Source organism: Gasterosteus aculeatus, chromosome 7 (genome assembly GCF_964276395.1).
Source record: "Gasterosteus aculeatus chromosome 7, fGasAcu3.hap1.1, whole genome shotgun sequence".
Classification (NCBI taxonomy): Eukaryota; Metazoa; Chordata; class Actinopteri; order Perciformes; family Gasterosteidae; genus Gasterosteus; species Gasterosteus aculeatus.
Genome location: NC_135694.1, coordinates 31369056 through 31387430, shown reverse-complemented (window position 1 = coordinate 31387430; position 18375 = coordinate 31369056). Strand labels below are relative to the sequence as shown.

The window sequence follows — 18375 nt, the reverse complement described above, 5'->3', positions numbered from 1 at the left end:
GTAGCCAACGGCTAACTAAAGCTACAGTTAATGCACAAAAAGAAGAAAATTAATTCACTGTTTGCTCCAACCACTTAAATAATCGATCTCAATTAAACTTCATTAAATCTGTTGCTTTGGATTCAGAGAACCAGACGGTAAAATCTGATTTTTTATTCTGCACCATCGAGGAAACAAAGGCAGCTAATTCAACGTAATTATATAGCGAGTACGATAACTCAGTAAAGGTTGTATTTCATCAGCAGTCCCTGGATGTGTTTGAATAACAAGACTCAAGCTGTAGTGTCCTCACACCGCGTCCAGCGTCCTGCTTTCATTCTGCTGTCAAAAGACAAACCTTCCTGCTCTTGAACTCGCTCGGTAAGAGCAGCTGTAATTGGTTTGCAAATGGCTTGTTGGTTATTTCTGGAGTGAAAACCAGTTCTCTTCAAACGGATTGAAAACCACTTCGCTGGGGAGGGAGTGGGAGGAGCTTCCCGACCTCCACCTGGTAGTTAAGGCCGGCCGATCGGCGCCACGGGAGCGCAGAGGGGATCATCCTTTGCGCCGGCTGAGAGCGGAGCTGCAGCCTCAGCGCGTATCAGTGATGATTCTCGCACGAATATACGGACCTCAAGAGCTGTACATTCATTTCTCAATCAGGAGCTGGGCGCCAAAGCTTCTTTCCTCACATCCTAAATAACAGGAACAACACATACACAAATCGACAGGAGAGCCAGCAACGTTAGCAGCAGCGCTAACGGCTAACAGCTAAGGGACAGAGGTCAGAGGTTATGATGCGTTCGGCTCCGACTCACCTCCGAGGGCTTCTTGTGCGGGTGGTGGACCCATGTGCTGCAGGTGCCCATGTTCTTGGATGACCTGGACCACGATGTCACCTGACCTGGTGGAAATGAAAAGAGGAGAAAGGAAAAGATGCTCAGAGTCCCCGAAAAGGAGACGACCACAGCTTCAGGGACCTTCACGCCGCCTCTGGAGGGAGATTTGTTCTCCAGAGAGGCTTTACAACGCCGAGGGAAGGTTACTCACAAGAGAGACGCACAACTAACCTTCCCTCCCCCACGCGGCCTTAATGGAAGCAGACGGCTGATGATCTATTAGGTTTAATAAGTAATGACAGTATAAATAGCATCTTGTTAAGCAGTTAGTCCACCGTGGTTCTTTACAACCACGTTAATACTCAAATGCCAATTAACCAGCCGCTGGAGTCGATACGCCCCCTGCACCGCGTGACTGTGTGTCACTGTGTGTGTGTGTGTGTGTGTGTGTGTGTGTCACTGTGTGATTTCATTTAACGTTTTTTTCTACATCTTTTATTTAAATCCAAAATTGCATCGCAATGGCAATTAAATGACATCACACTGGAAATAAAAGGAAGAACACACATTTGCCAATGCTCTATAATATAGCACCTATGTTATATATGAGTGTGTGTGTGTGTGTGTGTGTGTGCTGCCTCCCACTCAACATATTTCCCTCACCACCAAAGCCGCGTGGCCACCGTGCTGACTACGCGGCTAACAGCTAACGGCTAACAGGGCCGCTGTGAGGCTCGTCAACAAGATTACAAACTCACACGCACATAATTCACACACACACACATAATTCACACGTGCACACAGAGCTGCTAACACGTCCACGTATTCGCCACATATGCACGCTCGTAGCCGCACACACATAAGACGCACAAACTTTCAGTGCCGCAGCATGACAAGAGTTCTCAAGCCCCCCCACTGCTTCTCCGTCCGGCTGTCACAGCTACGTTGCCATGGAGCCCACACGTCACTTAGCCCCCCGCAGACAGGAGGCCCACAGCGTTTGATACGCATTCATTCCGTGTGTGAATCATTAGAAAGTGAACCGTTCATTAAGTGTACGCTAGTTGTTCAGGTGCTAACGTTAGCATCTACGGGCACGTGGCGGCCGAGAGGGGAGCGCTGGCGTTTGAGGTGGCGGTGTCCAGATGTGCACCCTCAAAACCCCAGAGAGACTCGTTTCATCAAACCAGAGAACCAACAGGCAGTATCGCTAAGAACGCTATTACTGATTAACGCTATTCTAGTGTAAATGCCTACATTACCCAGAATCACCCTTAGATTTAAAAATCATACAGCTATAGCTGCATCTGTTAGCAGTGATGCTACCAGATTGCTAACAGATAATTAGCCAATTAATAGTGCAACAGATTATATAGTACTATAGTACTTCTACATTTTGAGGTTTCTACCCCCCCCCCCCCCCCCACACACACACACACACACACACACACACGTCTAACTTACTGTCGGTGGTGTCGGAGTCGTTGCTGCTCGTGGAGTATTTCCTCCTCTTCGTTTCGCTCTCCATCTGTCGAGGGGAGAGAAGAAATGTCGAGTGAGAAGAGCCGATCTGTTTGCACGAACAGACTACACAACGACACGCACAACTGCACTTTGAGGACTCTGGTGAGGAGCGACGAAGGTGTGCAGAACTATTGGGAGCGAAACAAAGCATTGACCTGAGGTACACACACTTTGCACAACAGAGACACACAAGGTGGAGAAGTCGTCTCCAAAGGAACCAGTTGGTTTAACTTGTGTGATCAAATATCTGATGGTCACCTTCTCATCGTGACCTTGCACCCCACAAACTACCTGCTTTGTAATAAAAGCGTCCCCGGCGTATCCGGGGGGGCACGGGAACGCCCCCGGATACGCCGGGAAGAAAACAGGCAGAACCGCTCGGAGGGAAAGGGTCAAAGGTCAAGAGAGTCTGCAGAGAGAGAGAAATGAAGCAAAAGCGAGCAGTCGGGGAGCCCGAAGGAGGTTTAAGAGCGAGGCAGGAGGGGGGGGGGGGTCATGTGGTCATAAAACTGGGTTATTCCCTCGCTGCCCCGCGACTCTGACATTTATGCTGACAGAATGAAACGCCGCTTCTTCGCCGCCTCTATTCCCCCCCCCATCTTCCCTTCGCTTACAACAACAGGGACACGGGGAGGTTAAGTACATCATTGACTGCCACCGCGCTGCTTCTCCATCCTTACCCCCCACCCCCACCCGTCTAGCTCCTCCTCGTCTTTCTAGTGGTTGAGTACATCATTGACTTCCTCCAGCTCCGATCCGTCTCCCCCCCCCCCCCCCCTTCCCTGCGGCCTATTAAACTCTCCGGCGACCCACTTAAACCACACTCAGGGTCCCGGAGACGAGTCATTTCTTCCTTTTCTCTCTGACCAACGGAAAATGCTTCCAATAGCTTCCAAAATCTATTCATGACAAGAAATGTGGCTTTACGAGAACGCGGACGTACACGTGTTTGATGGCTTGTTCTTCATCCTCCGTTTAACGTAGCTGAGCTCCACCTATCAGAGTGGCTGCGAGAATGAGCGAGGCGGATGAGCGTCGGCCGGCGCCGTGAGCTACGCAGGTCCCGCCTCCTGTTGACCAGCACAGCGGCGCCGGGGTCGAGAAGCTCCATCTGCACGAGGTTCAGGTGCTTCTGGTCAGTTTCTAAGCTCAAAGTGGCCCCATGTCTCCTCCGGACAGAAATGCTCCGTGGACACTTTTTTTAGCCCAATTATTATCAGGTTTTGCATTTAAAAGACGGTTGACACGTCAGTTTGTAATAAATAAATGAATAAAGGTCTATTCAGTCAGCCAGACTCTTTACACAGATACATCAGTAGCTAGATGCTGACATTTGCTTTTCGTTGGGTGTGCTGACGCTGGTTAAATCTCCTGCTGTGTGGAGAATCTCCCTGTAATTTACGGGTCTAACAGCAGCAATTGGAGAAAAATGTAGCTTTTGGTTCCAAGTCTGTCCCCAGGTTTTGGTTCCGCTTTCTGCGTCCGTAGCTGGGAAAGTGTCTCTGAGGAACGGAGCCGTGCTCACAGGGGAACATCGCTGCATCATATATTAAAAGGCAAAGTGAAAGCAGCGACGGGAGTCAACGAGTCCGGCGAACCAGAGCCAGAGGTTTCCTCCGGGGAGCAGCGCGTGGGCCGAGGAGGAGCGAAGGTGAGAAACGCTCCTCGGGAGTGTGCGACTTCATCTCCCGTTGGTCCCATTGAGACGCGGAGGTCTCACCCGACACGACGAGAAGCACGAATACCTCTACAAACACATGTAACAGATGCTTGAGGGGCTTTTTTTAAGTGTTCTTTACTGCTGAATGTTTGTGTGTCAAACAGCAAGACGTTTTTAAAGAAGCTGAACGAGTCGCAGAGATCGGTGGAGAAGAAATAAGAACCACATCCCAAAAGATGGAGGGAAGGATCCAGACAGGAAGACTATTTGGTGCAAAGGCAACAGGAAGCACATCGCACTCACACAACACTCACGTTACGTACACTGAAAAACGTGCTAACGCGTTCATATCAATGAGCCGAACCCATTCAAACATCGGTCCTCAGCCGCCGCTCCACGCCGTCGATCGATGACGTGCGACGAAGAGCCCTGAGCTTTAAACGCGCCTCTCGGGCTCCTCCCCTTCGGACCTCCATCAGCCGGGCCTGGTGTCAGCCCCAAGCGCTTACAGTGAGGCAAGCAGCCGAGGAGGCTCACCAATGCATGCTGGGAAAGCCGCGTCGCCCGGGGAGCTAATTAATCGGCCGGCTGTGACACCGCCGAGAGCTTTGTGAGTCCAGCTGAGACGCCGGTGGAAAACACGGCGGCCTGAGGCAGCTGCTCCAGGGACCAAAGCGTAAGACGGAGCCGAGGACGCACGCCGCGTGGGAACAACGAGGGGGCCGAGGTTCAGGGACCTTTCATTCAGCACTTTGGGTCAGTGCACGCCGACGGTCGCCATGATGGTGATTTATTAATAAGAGACGGGAGCTGCAGAGAGCCGGCGACACGCACAGACACACACACACACACACAGACACACACGTGTGGAAATGATGATATACATTTACATGGAGCATCTAAAGAAGATCATCAACAGTGCAGATGATGGCGATGGAGCTCTGAAGCAATGCTTGCACACACACACACACACACACACACAAAATGAGCACACCAACAACAACAAGCTGTTGCCAATCTGCAAACGCACACAGACACACAACTGGCCGGGGCTCACGGCGCCTTGAGGAGCCAGAGGTCAATCAGCTTGATAAAGAATCCTTGCATATAAATTGCTTCATAACAGACCGTCTCTCTGAGGCCGGCTGTGTGTGTGTGTGTGTGTGACTCTGGGGAGGATTTTTGCATATCAGTAATTTTTAGTGTGTGTTTATTTGTGTGTCCCTATGATCCTGATATTGGTGTGTGTCAGCGTGTTGATTCATCAGAATAAGAGCAGCCTGCCTTGGGAACAAAAGGGCTAAAAATAGAGTCCAACTAGGAAGGTGCAGTGGGTGGAGGGCGGGCCTCCACCAGGTGTGTCTCCATCACACACTGCTGTGTTTCATCGTCCAATCACGGCAAGACGTCTGGCATTGACCAGCGGTTTCTACAGATTACACCTGGACACACACACACACACACACACACACACACACGACCCTTCTGCGTCTCTCACCTCTATGGATCATCATATCTGTGCTTGACTCCCCCTCTCTACCCCTACTCCCCCCTCTCCCCCCTCCCTGTTTGTTCTCAGCTCAAAATGTCAGTCTGTGTGTGTGTGTCTTGGAAGTTACGTGTGCCAAAATGTGTGATTTAAGGTGTGAAGCATTTACCCAACATCAAACACACACACACACACACACACACACACACACACACACACACACACACACACACACAGTAAAGATGAACTTGCCATGAAAGGCAAGAAGAAAAAGCACATCTGACACACGTGAGGAACATCAAACGTCCTCATCAAGAGCAAACAGGTGAGCAAGAAAGAAGACGGCAACACACACACACACGCACACACACACACACACACACACACACACACACACACTGTCGTTTCCACTGAGAAGGTGTCAACCATTCAGCAGGTGTATTCTACATCCCTCCGTTAGTCTGGAGACACGTGGAGGTCCACCCTGAATGCGCCGGATGCTGCGGAGGACGTTTCTTTGTGCGGTTTGATGGTGAACAAAAGTCGTCAGCATGGGCTCTTCTGTGTGATTAGCGCAGATTAGCAAAGGTTAGCGCGCTACAATGAACATGGTGGACATTAGGCTCGCTTTGCGTCAGCGCGGTGGGCATGAACGTGCTAGCATGCTAACATTTGTACCACTGCATGGCGTATGCACAGTTGCATAGACGAGACACTCTGCATCACGCGCACAAGCGTGTTGTGCGTGCACACCGACAGAAGGCCGTAGCCGCTGCGCTACGCTAACGTGCTGCTCTGTGTTTCCTCGAGTCGCCGACACAATAGGAACAAGGGAAAGCAGCGCTTTCAACGCACTACACACGTATAACAAATACACAACGAGCAGTTATCAACCTGAAATATCACTTTCTAAGTAACGCTACAGAATAAATACACAAATACACAAAAAACTGAACTTGCTTTGCTCCTTTTGTTTTGTGATATAAACTAAGTTGAGCATCAAGCTGAAGGAGAGCGGCGTGTGTGTGGTGACATTAGCTGCTGTAGCGTCGACACGTTCTGTAATATTTGACTTAAAACAGCCCGTATGCAAGAAAAACAAGGTCCTTGCATACAAGTTAATAAATGTGTTTTCTGTTGTGGTTTTTATTGACAACATTGGTGGAATCTCCTCTTCCTTAAGATTGCAATATTACTTTAAGCTGAAAGTAATTATAAATTAGTAGTATTATACATTAACTGAGTTAATTTGAATTTAAAATAACCGGAAAATGTTCTTCTCTCAGCCTGAAATATATTCACATTTAAATTAAATTAAATGAAATAGGAAGTTTATCTTCCTTATCTGTACTTTGTACATTTTTTTGGCAGCAGGTTGCAGCGGAGGTAAAGTCCCCCGTAGGACAGACCGCCCCCCCTTCAGAGACCGCTCGGTTCAGCCTGTGCGGTTGTTGGAGGACCAGACCAGGTAGACCAGAAGGCCACAAGGATGCAGCCTAGCTACATTGAGACACAGCTACTATTTATCAATGCCGTCACGGCTCCTGCTGCATCATGGGAGCAGGAACGAAGGATTGGAGAAGAGGGGGGGGGGGGGCTGAGGTCCAGGTAAATGTCTAACTATCCCCCCCGCCCCGTCTCCTGACACCTGCTGACAAACAATGAAGGAGGTGAGGGGGGGGCAGCAAGCTTAGGACGCTGCCAAGAAATCAGAAGCTCTTTCCAAACAGCACAATGAAGGTGTGTGTGTGTGTGTGTGTGTCTCTTGTTCACACACACACACACACACACACACACACACACACACACACACACACACACACACACACACACACACCTGTCAGCCCGTCCATCGCTGCTCTTCTCCTGCTCCGGTGTTTATTTCAGGCAAACCGAGAGAGATTGAAATGATGTTTTTCTCTTTCAAAGGTTCACTGCTGACTTTTATCTATAGACGTGAGAAAAGGTCAAATCTCTATTTGCTGGACTGTAACCGAGTCGACTGAGTGTTTTCCTGTGAAGTCAGAAGTTTATTTTGAGAGGAAGAGCAAAAGCAAACCTGTGAATGAGCTCTCACCTTTTAAGATATTACAAATTCCACTAATTGATCATTAGATCCTCAAATGTAGCATTTCTGCTTGATGAACACTGTTAAAGACACTGTAAACATAAAGGAGACACAACACGACCCCCCCATATCCAGTCTGTGAGATAAGAGTCATGGAGCTTATTCCAATTAACCCTGCAAAGATCCTCCTGAGGCACGATGGGGGGATTAAACAGACGTCGTCTGCCCACTAAACAGCAGGTTAGCGCGCGCACGCACACACACACACACACACACACACACACACACACACCCCCAGCACGCCCTCCCCACCTTCTGCAGCCTCCGGTTGGACCCAAACTGTCGGCATGAGATCAGACTCTCTCTGCAGGTTGTTTCTGATTCCCTGAACGAGGAAGGAAAGAATTCTTCATTTTACGTTTATCATTTCTTTCTGATTCTCGTCACATCTTTCAAAAGAGAAGAAAATCACAAACGACGTCATTTCAATTTGTATCAACATCAGGAATCCAACATCAGTCTGCTGTAAATCTCGGCGCATGGAGATAAAAGGCGCGCGCACACACTTTGCCCTGCAGCCATCTTCAGCAATGTGTGTCAACCCGCCGTGCACATGCATTGTGTATCGAATGTACAGCTAAACATGATGTCAGCGGTTCATTCATGGACCCCCTCCTCCTCCTCCTCACTACGTAGGAGCTAATGCGATACAACGCACCACGTGGGGGTCCTTACCCCCTTTCCCAGCCAATCCTGGCTCAGCGCCTAGTGCAGCAGACACACACGCTACCACGCCCCCCCCTCACACACACACACACACACACACACACACACACACACGCGTGTGCATGTGTACGCATGTGAGGCTTAGAAAAGCCTCCTCTGGGTTTACATGTGCAGGGAGCGCTGGTCCACGGAGGAGAGGAGCTCACCGCAGGGGGAGGATGGAGCCGAGGTTGGATAGAAGGATGTGAGGGAAGGAAGCAAGGGTGAAAGGATGGAATAAAGGAAAGATGGAAAAGGGATGAATGACGAAGGAAAAATTAAAAAACAGCGCCCATCCCTGTTCACCGCCATGTAAACAACCGCTGTCCCTAAGCGAGGGAGGTGGTCCTCGAGGGGGGGGGGGGGGGGGGGTGATAGCACTGCATCAGGAAGAGATATGTAAGGCAGGGAGAGAGAGCTGTTATGCCCCCACACACCATGACTCATCTCCAGTTTCCTACCCAGCAGGAGGTGTGTGTGTGTGTGTGTGTTTTGAAGAGCGTACGTGCATCTGCACTTGAATAAGTGTTTCGAGCAAGCGACAGACACATTTGGTGGTGGGGGGGGTTCTCACAACTGGGAACATTTAACAAGTCCCCAGCTGATTTCAGTTTAATTGACTCAAGAATGCAGCCAGTTCAGATCCACTTGTGTAATCACAGAATGTGTGTGTGTGTGGGGGGGGGGGGGACTTTGGGCTTAATTGCCTGAATCCATTGATGATTGATCCAAACTATCAGACACTTATGTTATCTTACAGCCCCCCCCCCCCTCAAAAAAACAATTATGAAGAGTAGGTGCCCCATCCCACCAGAGGCAGATGCCCCCAATAGCCCTGCTCCCAGCATGCCCCGCCCCCTCTGGCTGTTGTTGTTGAACAGGTAAAGAGGCATCCACCCAACCCAGGAGGTAAACAACCCCCCATCCCCCCCTCTCTCCTCCACAGCACGAAGCAGGAGGAGGAGGAGGAGAGGGTGAAGAAGGTGTGTGTGTGTGTGTGTGTGTGTGTGTCCTCGCCCCCCGCCGCTGCAAACGGCCTCTTATCTTGTCGCAACTATTTGCGCAAAATTAAAAAATAAATAAAAACTCGCAATCGGCGCCTCTCCAAGCGCGCGCTCGCCACATCGTTCCCGCGTGCACGTTTTTTAAAATTATTTTTCGTTAATCTTTTCAGCAGAGCCACAACGCGGCCAAGTTTCCCCGGATTACCCCCCCGCCCCCCCCGCGTGCACCGGGGCTTATTCGCGTCAGCGGCCACCGACACGCCGCCGCTTCCGTGACTGATAAAAAAAGTGCGTACGGAGCCCCCGCAGCCCCGCAGCTAGCCTAGCCCGACCCGGCCCCCGCGGCGCCGCGGGCTCGCGTCCCTCCGGCTCGCTTTTAGTCCCCGGCGGGTCGCGTCTCTTTACCTTGATGCTTCCGGTGCGGACGCGTCCCGGTGCCGGAGATTAGGAGGTCATCGGGCGTCCGGCACATGTACTTTCCACGGAGGCGGTTCAGCGGTTCGGTTTGCCCACTCGCTGCCCTGCCAGTGCTGCTAAGCAGCCCCGACTTCCACGTTTGGGTGACAGGACCGCCCCCCTCCTCCCCCCTTCCCTCCCCCTCCTCCCCCGCGCTGACAGCGCGTCGGCTTCTGCAGGAGAACCGGGAGATGAACCCGAATGCGGAATTAAAGAATATCCAGAAGCGATCAACAACAACACCTCGCAGGTGGAGGTGGTGGAGGTGCTGTTGGAGAAGGTGGGGTTGGAGGAGGTGGTGCTGGAGGTGGAGGTGGTGTTGGAGGAGGAGGTGGGGTTGGAGGTGGTGGTGCTGGAGGTGGAGGTGCTGGAGTTGAAGGTGGAGGTGGTGGTGCTGGAGGTGGAGTTGAGGGTGGTGTTGAAGGTGGAGGTGGTGTTGGAGGAGGAGGTGGGGTTGGAGGTGGTGGTGCTGGAGGTGGAGGAGGTGGAGTTGAAGGTGGAGGTGGTGGTGCTGGAGGTGGTGTTGGAGGTGGAGGTGGAGTTGAGGGTGGTGTTGGAGGTGGAGGTGGTGGTGCTGGGGGTGGAGTTGAGGGTGGTGTTGGAGGTGGAGGTGGTGGTGCTGGAGGTGGAGTTGAGGGTGGTGTTGAAGGTGGAGGTGGTGGTGTTGAGGGTGGTGTTGGAGGTGGAGGTCCTTCGCCGCGTGCCGCTCACTGTGAAGCGCGTCGCATCTTCCAAAAAAAAGGGAAAAGAAAAGAATAAACGGCCCGAATTTGGCCAAATAAATATAAAACAATCCGACGGCGTCTCCCTCCGGTGCCGGTGAGGAAAAGAGGGAGGGAGGGGGCAGAGGAGGGTGGGTGATAAAAAACAAAAATGAGGTTTCCGCTCCGGTAACCGGTGAGCTCTCCCCCGGCGCTCCGGTAACCGGTGAGCTCTCCCCCGGCGCCTCGCTTCCTCTCGTCTAACACGCGCGGCTCTCCGCACTAGAAATACAATAAATCGCACGCGCGGGTCTCGTCTTTCGAGGAGGAGAAGAAGAAGAAGAAGAAGACGCGCGTCTCTTCATCAGCTTGAAAACTCTTTTGGCGCCATATTTATGGCGTAGTTTCAATTCGGTGGAAGCTGCACTTCCTCCTCGAGAGAAGCGCGAGGGCGCTGCGCCTCTGAGAGGAGACGGAGGGGACTGAAGCCTCACCTGGTCCAGGTCGGGGAGGGGGGGGACAAGACCAACCAATTGTGGACTCAATCATCTCATGACGGCTTTTCAAATATGTACAATGTTTCAAATTCCATCCATCCATCTTCAAACCGCTTTTCCTTCATGGGGGGCGGAGAGGGGGGGACGTGGTTCAGGGCTCATCCTGACAGATGGGGGTCAGAGAGTAGCTGCTGTATCTGTTTGTACAATGTTTTGTTTTGTTCTCCTCACACTGAAGCTGGAAACGACGGCCGGAGGTTTTAATCACAGCAGAACTGGGATTTACCTTCCAGTGGTTCCATTGCTCATCGGGACATTTTACAGTGATTTACCTCCTGATACTGTAGAACATTCAGACAAATGAAAGAATAAAAGAGAAGCAGAGGCTGTTTCCATCTTAATGAATAGTTCATGTTTTACTGTTTACATCCATCTTCATGTATTGGATGCAGTACATGTGCTAAATGAATACTTTTGGTGGTGCTGTTGTTTGTGGTGAAGTAACATGAGACGTCTCTGCTTCAAACATCTTGTGTTAAATGAAGATGAACAGATTTTAAGGTTGTTTTTTTTAGGACCTTGTAAACAAAGTGTCACCAACGTTTAAGGAAAAAACAAACACAAGATAATCTTCATCAGACTTCTTGTGCGTGGTTATTTGTTGACGTTAGCCTGCATCATAAATCATCATAATGATCCTCCGCTGTCAGAGTAGGTGCGACAGGAAATAACATAAACAGGAAGAATAGAAAGTACAGAACAGGAAGTGATGACATGGAATCTCAGAGGCCTCGTTCCACTTTGAGGTGCGACACGGTGAAGATATTATATTATTATTAAATTAAGGCGTTTGCTGCAATGTGACGTGGACGGACGAGGAGGTGCACGATCACTCACAGTAACACAGAACCCAGTTTTGTTGCTAACTGTAGGGAAATAAAGACTTTTAAAATAATATATTGAATAAAATAAAATGGTTAACTGTTCAGAGTCGGAGTTCACTCTCCCGGTCCATCCTAAATTACAGCTCTCATCATCTTCTGCACCCTCTGATTGGGATCACAAGGATCTACGACCCCCCCTACCTGTCGTTCTGCTGAGTCAGCGTTCATAAGGTGACTCAGCCATGGCTGGTGTATTATTTCAGCCCATAACCCTTTTATGATTCGGACGACACCAAAAATATAATATAATAAATTAATATAATATATATCGCCATATACTAGGAAATGTTGTGTGAGTTTAGGAACAAAAACAATACTGTCAGACGTATTATCCTCTTGCAATGTTGAGAATGTGTTCATACTCACATGCTGAATACCAGTAACTGAAATTGTGAAAATAAATAGAAACGAATTTATTTTATTTGTTTGTCATTTTGGATAGACATCTTCATGTCTAAAATTGTGTCATGTAAATATATAAATCGAAGAATTATCTTGATAAAGGAACTAATCTTATTGGTCTATTTAAGAGCTGAGGGGTATTTCAACCACAGGTGTCGCGCTTGGTTCCACCGCGGGGGGCACTGTTAGCTAGAAAAACTACTTCCGGGACCCGCTTCGCAGACCGGAAGTCGCCTTTTGTTGACTCGTCGTCAGGGGGAGCGAAGATGGCGAACATGGACGTGGAGGATTTTATTCAGCAGAACAGAGCGCTGGCGGAGCAGGTGGAAACGTTCCGAGGCTACTGGGAGAGCGAGAAGCACTGGGAGGCCCGGCGGGAGTTCATCCTGCGGAACATCAGCGACTACGAGGACCCGCACCTGGACCAGCTCGTGTCCCTGTCCATGGTCTGGGCCAACAACGTCTTCCTCGGCTGCCGGTACGTAAACACGACGCCGTGGTCCTCCACTGTACGTCTTGTATATAGATGTGCCCGTATTTCAGTGTACGCCCTTTATCGGACAGGTCCGCTCGTTTAAATAATAATAATAGTAACGTTAATAAATCCGCTCCAGCATCCGGGTCCTTTGCGTCTTTTCTATCTCTTCTTCGTGTGTTTCTCGGCGCGCGCGCGGCTGCCCCCCCGCGTCCGCGAGACCAATAACAAAGATGGCTGAGCAGACTGTTAAAATCCTCTATATGAAAGTTATTTTATTCATCTAATCAAGTTCCTATTTTAGAGATGTAAACACGGCGGATGTTACTCTCATATTTGTAAAGCATTGTGACCAAAACCAAGTACGATGTGATTAAGCTAAAAGATAAGTAATGAAGACGCTATTTCTAAATTCATGAAACAAATTTCTTGTTATTTGCAGTTAAAGCTGATCCCAATGTCTATAACTAAAATGTATTCAGTAAATCTAAAGGAACTTTTTTGTAAATAACCTTTTTCGTATCTTAAACACCAAAGTACCATATTCTTTATTCAAACGGAGATACCAATTTGATCATTTAAATGTTTTGTTCTTTTAAATTGGAGAGGGTTATTTGTCCAATTAAATATCATGTAAGTCAATTGTGATGTTTTAAAATTGCTGGGTTAGTTTTTAATTTACGTCATACACAACAAAAAAGAAAAATACATGTTTTTTGTATTGCTGTAATTTAATGAAGTACAGTGATGGTTTAACTAATAAACATTTATCTTCCCCGTGGCAGCTACAGCTCGGTGCTGCTGGAGAAGGTGAAGGACATGGCTGAAGGAGTCGTGGTGGAGGACGCACCGGTCTTCAAGACCAGAGACGAGATCATGAAGAAGCAGAAGGTTTGTCTCTTACGCACGCACCCGCACACTGGCTGTGTCTCAAAGTCGCTCACGCGTTTCATGTTTCTTCTCTTCTCAGTGTCAGTGATGGGACCCGGTGCAGCCAGATGGTTTTACGTTTTTTAACGTCTAAAATATTATGTAAAAAGACTTGCTTTTAATTTGACATGTTGGAGCTCCATTTAACTTTTACTTTTTTTAAACGACTATGAACATGTATGTTTTGCAAATGTCTGAAGCGTAATAAAATACTTTTCTTATAAGATGGTTGTTACTGCATTTTTCGTTTTCTTCTTTTTGCATATTAATCACTTTCAAACTGTAGGCAGATTATTTACCATTTAAGCACAGTTCCAAATCATAAATGGTTAAAAATTAAGATACAATGCCACTGAAATCTTCTCTATTGGGATAAGAATTATAAGTAAAAGAACCACTGATGACAAGCGAGCGAAACCCTTTCAAACTCTGAAAAATGTGTTTATTTATTATGTTTATACAGCATATTGTTAAGTATACATTTTTTTTTAAATTCAAAATCTTTAACATCCCTCGTGGCTCCCCTCACGTATCAGAGGGGCGGAGCTTCATGGCGTCTCGTGGGTTATTCCTCTGATGTTAATATTCTCAGGTTTAAATCATTAAAAAAGGGAACCGGAGACGACTGCAGTCTTCTGCTCTTTGATTTAAAATGTAATTTTAAGAGGGATTTAACACACATGGTGGGAGCTGTACTTTCTGCGTGACGCTGTGGCCGCCGATAAAAGGTCTCATTTGGAAGATTACGGTCTCTTAATTCCGACAAACTGGGTCCATTTAAATCATCCGGCCCGAACCAGACGTTACACAGAGGAAAACTTCCAAAAATAACAAAGTGTAATACTCAAACACCAACTGCATCAATCCAACCAAACAACAAAGATATATTACAAATTCCGTTAGCAATAACTTATTTCACATCATGCAATAAAAAAGTCAAATTAAAAAAGGACCAGAAACTGATTTGAGTCGGCAAGCACGTCAATGTCCACTCTGGTTGGGTTTCTTCTTAGGGTGGCACTTGAGTTCTTCTGATATAGTTGCTCTTTTTTATTCTTCTTTCTCGATGAGGTAAGAATGAACGGGTGGAGTACGGCGGTGATGATGGCGGAGGAGGCTGAGCTCAGACGTCCACCCAGCTTTGCTCCACGATGGCCGTCACCCTCTTCTCGTACTCCCGCTTGTTTTCCTGGTAGAGCTGTGCGGCCTGACTGTTGGCCGGGCTGTTTGGGTTTGGCTCATCCAGCAACGACTGTTGGGGGGGGGGGGGTGTAGAGGTTATTATTCCCCCTTGCTTAGCTATTTTTTAAGCAGATACAGAACTTTTTGATAGCTGGATTTATGAAGAAAAAAAAATTGATATTCATGTCATATTTTAGGTTAATGTCTCCTTAAAGTAAACCACTGAACCTTTAACTCTTGTCATTTGCCACAAAATTATACCGGATAAGTAGACAAATGTACATTCTACAGAATGGATTATCACTAAACTTACAACATTTTATGAATTTAGATCATCTGTAATGTGCACGTGTGCCTCTAATATTCCATGCAGCCGCAAACTATAACATCTCTAACATCATGCCTCGTGTGCCACCCCCCAAATAACTAGCCGGAGCTGAAGGTCAGAGTGTAAAGGTCAAAGCCACCCACCTGGATGGAGGTGAGTATGGACGACACATCGTACGTGGGGCTCCAGCGGTTCTGGAGGATGTCTAGACAAATACTGCCGTCTGCGTAAACTGGGACCACAACAACTGTTATTAAGAAGAATATCAAACATGCAGTTTCCTAATGGCTTTACACATGGATGAGGGGTGGACAGTTGCCATGGTAACCAACAACAAAACTCCCAAACAGCCCTCAAAATAAGCCGCAGTAATCCCTCATTATTCATTGCGCAGATCGGCCCAAGTTTGTCGTCCTTTTGATGCACGAGAGGCGGCCACAGAATCTGCTCATGGAATTCACTTAAATCACACATGTGAGGAATAATCTTGGATGAGGAGACGGGAGCTCACCATTGGGGTGAAACATTCTGGAGACAAACCGGACCGTGGGAGGCTTGTTCGGGTACTCCTCGGAAAACTCTATCAGCAACTTAAACGTTCCTGAGGAGGGAGAGAGACACGTGCTCTTAAAATATGGCTGAGTGGAGAGAAGTTCGAGGAACGCCGAGTCACGAATACAGCAACAAAAAACCTACGAAAGTGTGTACATTGTTCAGCTGCTCGGCTTCTGCCAGCTATTTATTTAAATTGATGCGTCCATGAGGTCCAACCCTAGTAGCATGTATGTCACATTGTTAGTGTAGCCGCTGATGCTGCCAGAAGGTCATAGCGAGGAACATAGCAACCAAATAAGACCGAACCCAGGACCTTTGCCTTATTTTAAAAACACAGACATCCTGGTTGTCATAATCTAGATTCTATACAACCGTTCTGACAAAGTTATCCAATTATTTAAATCTATTTCAGGCACTTTGGTGGCTAACAGGACAAATCACACTTACCGTCTTCAAACGGTGTTCCCACAGGCCTGCAGAGAGAGAGAAGACACTCGTTGTCATTGAATGTGTGTGTGTGTGTGTGGGGGGGGGGGGTGTGGGTGTGTGTGTGTGTGGGGGGGGGGGGTGTGTGTGGGTGTGTGTGTGTGTGTGGGGGGGGGGGGGTCACGGTCTATCACAATTCGAGTGGCAGAGTAGAGACGACTCACCCAAAAATAACTGCGTTCCACAGCATGATGTTGTTCTCTGACGGTGCTCCACTCACACCAGTGGGAGGATCTTCTTGAAGTCTGGGGGGGGGGGGGGGGGGGGGGGGAAGACACAAAAATCAAATATGACAGATGGAAGAAAAATGAGGATGGGAAATGATGGGAGAACAAACAAAAGGGGGGCGGGGGGGGGTCATTCCAGCAGTGACTGGTCATTTTAAGGTGCGCGTTGTTCCTAAATGGTGGAGCTGATCCAGGAATGCACCACTTTGATTCTCTGGCCCCAGAGTGCACTTGTTGGAAGCGCCATGGAAGCGGGTGGATAAGGTGTCCCTGTACCTCCCCTCTGCTCCCCAGGCGGTTCTTAGTACAACGGCTTAGACGCTGCTTCTTTTCCACTGACAGGCGTGTGTGTGTGTGTGTGTGTGAGAGAGAATAACACACGCACACAGCAGGATGCCATATGGAGCTTAGTAACCGATCGGGGGAGGCAGGTATCACACGCAGTCCCTCTGCCAGGTGCGACTATCTCATCTCATAAATATCAAATCTACACGGGTGGGTGTAAATAAAGTTATTTAACAAAACAGGTGGCACATATCGAGCCACCCTAGATAATGACATGGAGCAGTCCTTTGACCCCACACAGAAGGTTGTGCCACACCAGGGAGCCACGTTGCTGTCAAAAAGGAAAAGGGGGCACAATGCTGACTGGTGGAAACGAGCTCACGTTACCTTCATAAAAAGCACCATTTTAAAACACAGCTTTTCCTGCAGATCAACAGGAGTCTGCTCCCGTTTAGAACGTGAGTGAGCCGAGACCACCGGGGGCTTTAATTAACCAGGTGCCACCTCGGATAAGTCCGACAGTCACAGCTAGTTGCTGCTGACGTAATGCTAACAAACAAACAAACAAACAAACAAACAAACAAACTGGGAGAAGCTGACAAGACAGGCGTTGCTCCGTGTGTGGCATTAAAACCGGACAGCCGCCATCGGATATCATCAAAATACAATCACAGCACACAGTAATTCACTTGGCAGGCCTACACATGTCACGTACGGTGACGGAATATGCAAACGGGGGAGTTAATATCACAATAACTCAAAGGCAAAGCTTTTAATTACTAAATGTATCTACATCGGGAGCTAACGCTAAGCTAACTGAGCTAGCTTCCCAACAGCTAACGCTGCTAGCAACACACACAATATAACGGCACAAACGTTGCGGTACCTTTTAAAATCCCTCATAAGCCGTCTCCTTGCCGGTGTCGACATTATTGAAAAAGTATTTGTTTTTAAAGCAGGACCATCAAAGGAATGCTGTTCGAAACGAAATCCGGCGTTTCTTCCGCTTTTGACCCGTTTTCTTCTTCTTCTACCAAAACAACTGGCAAGCTAGCGTCTCCGGTGACGTCAGCGCGGCAGGTCCCACCCCTTTTATGTCAGAACCACCGGCGTAAACAAAAAGTTAACTAAACGCCAAAAAATCATAACCTAAATATGAGCAAGTCTGTTTCATGCCATAGGGCATTCTAAAAATATGGAAATCGTGAGCTGGAAAACAAAGTAAAATATATAATTACATATTTATAATTGTGATTGTTTGTTGTTCAAGTGATCGTTTCGTGTTCGTGTGACTCCATGTTTGCTGGAACAACGATGGAGCAGCGAGCTCTCCTCATCAACACCAGGTGGCGCTCGACCATCAGGCGGCAGCAGCAACCTGCTGTTGTCATGGTATCAGGTATCCGGGAGACACGATACTGCCCGCTGATTGGTGGAAAGGGAAAGAGAGCAGAGGGCGTTGCTCCCTTTATCGGGGCGGGATCGATCTCTCTACATTTACACTGACATGTAAAAACATTACTCACGTTTCCTCTGCGTACAAAGAGAAAGAAACAATGAAGTAGAATTCTAAAAGTAA

General features: G+C 48.3%; 3 protein-coding genes across 4 annotated transcripts in view; 1 reads left to right on the top strand and 2 right to left on the bottom strand.

Moving 5' to 3' along the window:
- Positions 1 to 10901, bottom strand: part of jade2 (jade family PHD finger 2) — a 64919-nt gene extending 54018 nt beyond the window's left edge. The window contains exons 1-3 of one of the 2 annotated variants that reach the window (XM_078107019.1): positions 9734 to 10901; positions 2283 to 2346; positions 798 to 883 (exon numbers count right to left, since the gene is read on the bottom strand). In XM_078107019.1, the coding sequence (XP_077963145.1) occupies positions 798 to 883; positions 2283 to 2346 (150 nt within the window). In that variant the 5' untranslated portion in view covers positions 9734 to 10901. The remainder of the gene's footprint in view (positions 1 to 797; positions 884 to 2282; positions 2347 to 9733) is intronic. The other variant, XM_078107020.1, reaches the window with a different exon arrangement.
- A 1122-nt stretch (positions 10902 to 12023) lies between these two features.
- Positions 12024 to 13957, top strand: cdkn2aipnl (CDKN2A interacting protein N-terminal like). The gene is made up of 3 exons (XM_040180257.2): positions 12024 to 12806; positions 13589 to 13694; positions 13774 to 13957. Exons 1-3 carry the CDS (start codon positions 12595 to 12597, stop codon positions 13780 to 13782), a joined length of 327 nt encoding a protein of 108 aa, XP_040036191.1. The 5' UTR covers positions 12024 to 12594; the 3' UTR covers positions 13783 to 13957.
- A 196-nt stretch (positions 13958 to 14153) lies between these two features.
- On the bottom strand, positions 14154 to 18165 carry ube2b (ubiquitin-conjugating enzyme E2B (RAD6 homolog)). The gene is made up of 6 exons (XM_078107039.1): positions 17683 to 18165; positions 16449 to 16529; positions 16246 to 16271; positions 15755 to 15844; positions 15387 to 15475; positions 14154 to 14985 (listed from the first exon to the last, which is right to left on the bottom strand). The coding sequence occupies exons 1-6, from the start codon at positions 17724 to 17726 to the stop codon at positions 14857 to 14859; spliced, it is 459 nt and encodes a 152-aa protein (XP_077963165.1). The 5' UTR covers positions 17727 to 18165; the 3' UTR covers positions 14154 to 14856.
- Between the last annotated feature and the right edge of the window lie 210 nt (positions 18166 to 18375).

Excerpts from the sequence above, each read along its gene's own strand:
- cdkn2aipnl (XM_040180257.2), top strand. The coding sequence starts at position 12,595 with ATGGCGAACATGGACGTGGAGGATTTTATTCAGCAGAACAGAGCGCTG. Across the intron at positions 12,807-13,588 it reads AACGTCTTCCTCGGCTGCCG|CTACAGCTCGGTGCTGCTGG; the intron begins GTACGTAAACAC and ends TCCCCGTGGCAG.
- ube2b (XM_078107039.1), bottom strand. The coding sequence starts at position 17,726 with ATGTCGACACCGGCAAGGAGACGGCTTATGAGGGATTTTAAAAG. Across the intron at positions 16,272-16,448 it reads TGGAACGCAGTTATTTTTGG|GCCTGTGGGAACACCGTTTG; the intron begins GTGAGTCGTCTC and ends CTCTCTCTGCAG. Across the intron at positions 15,476-15,754 it reads CAGAATGTTTCACCCCAATG|TTTACGCAGACGGCAGTATT; the intron begins GTGAGCTCCCGT and ends TTGTGGTCCCAG.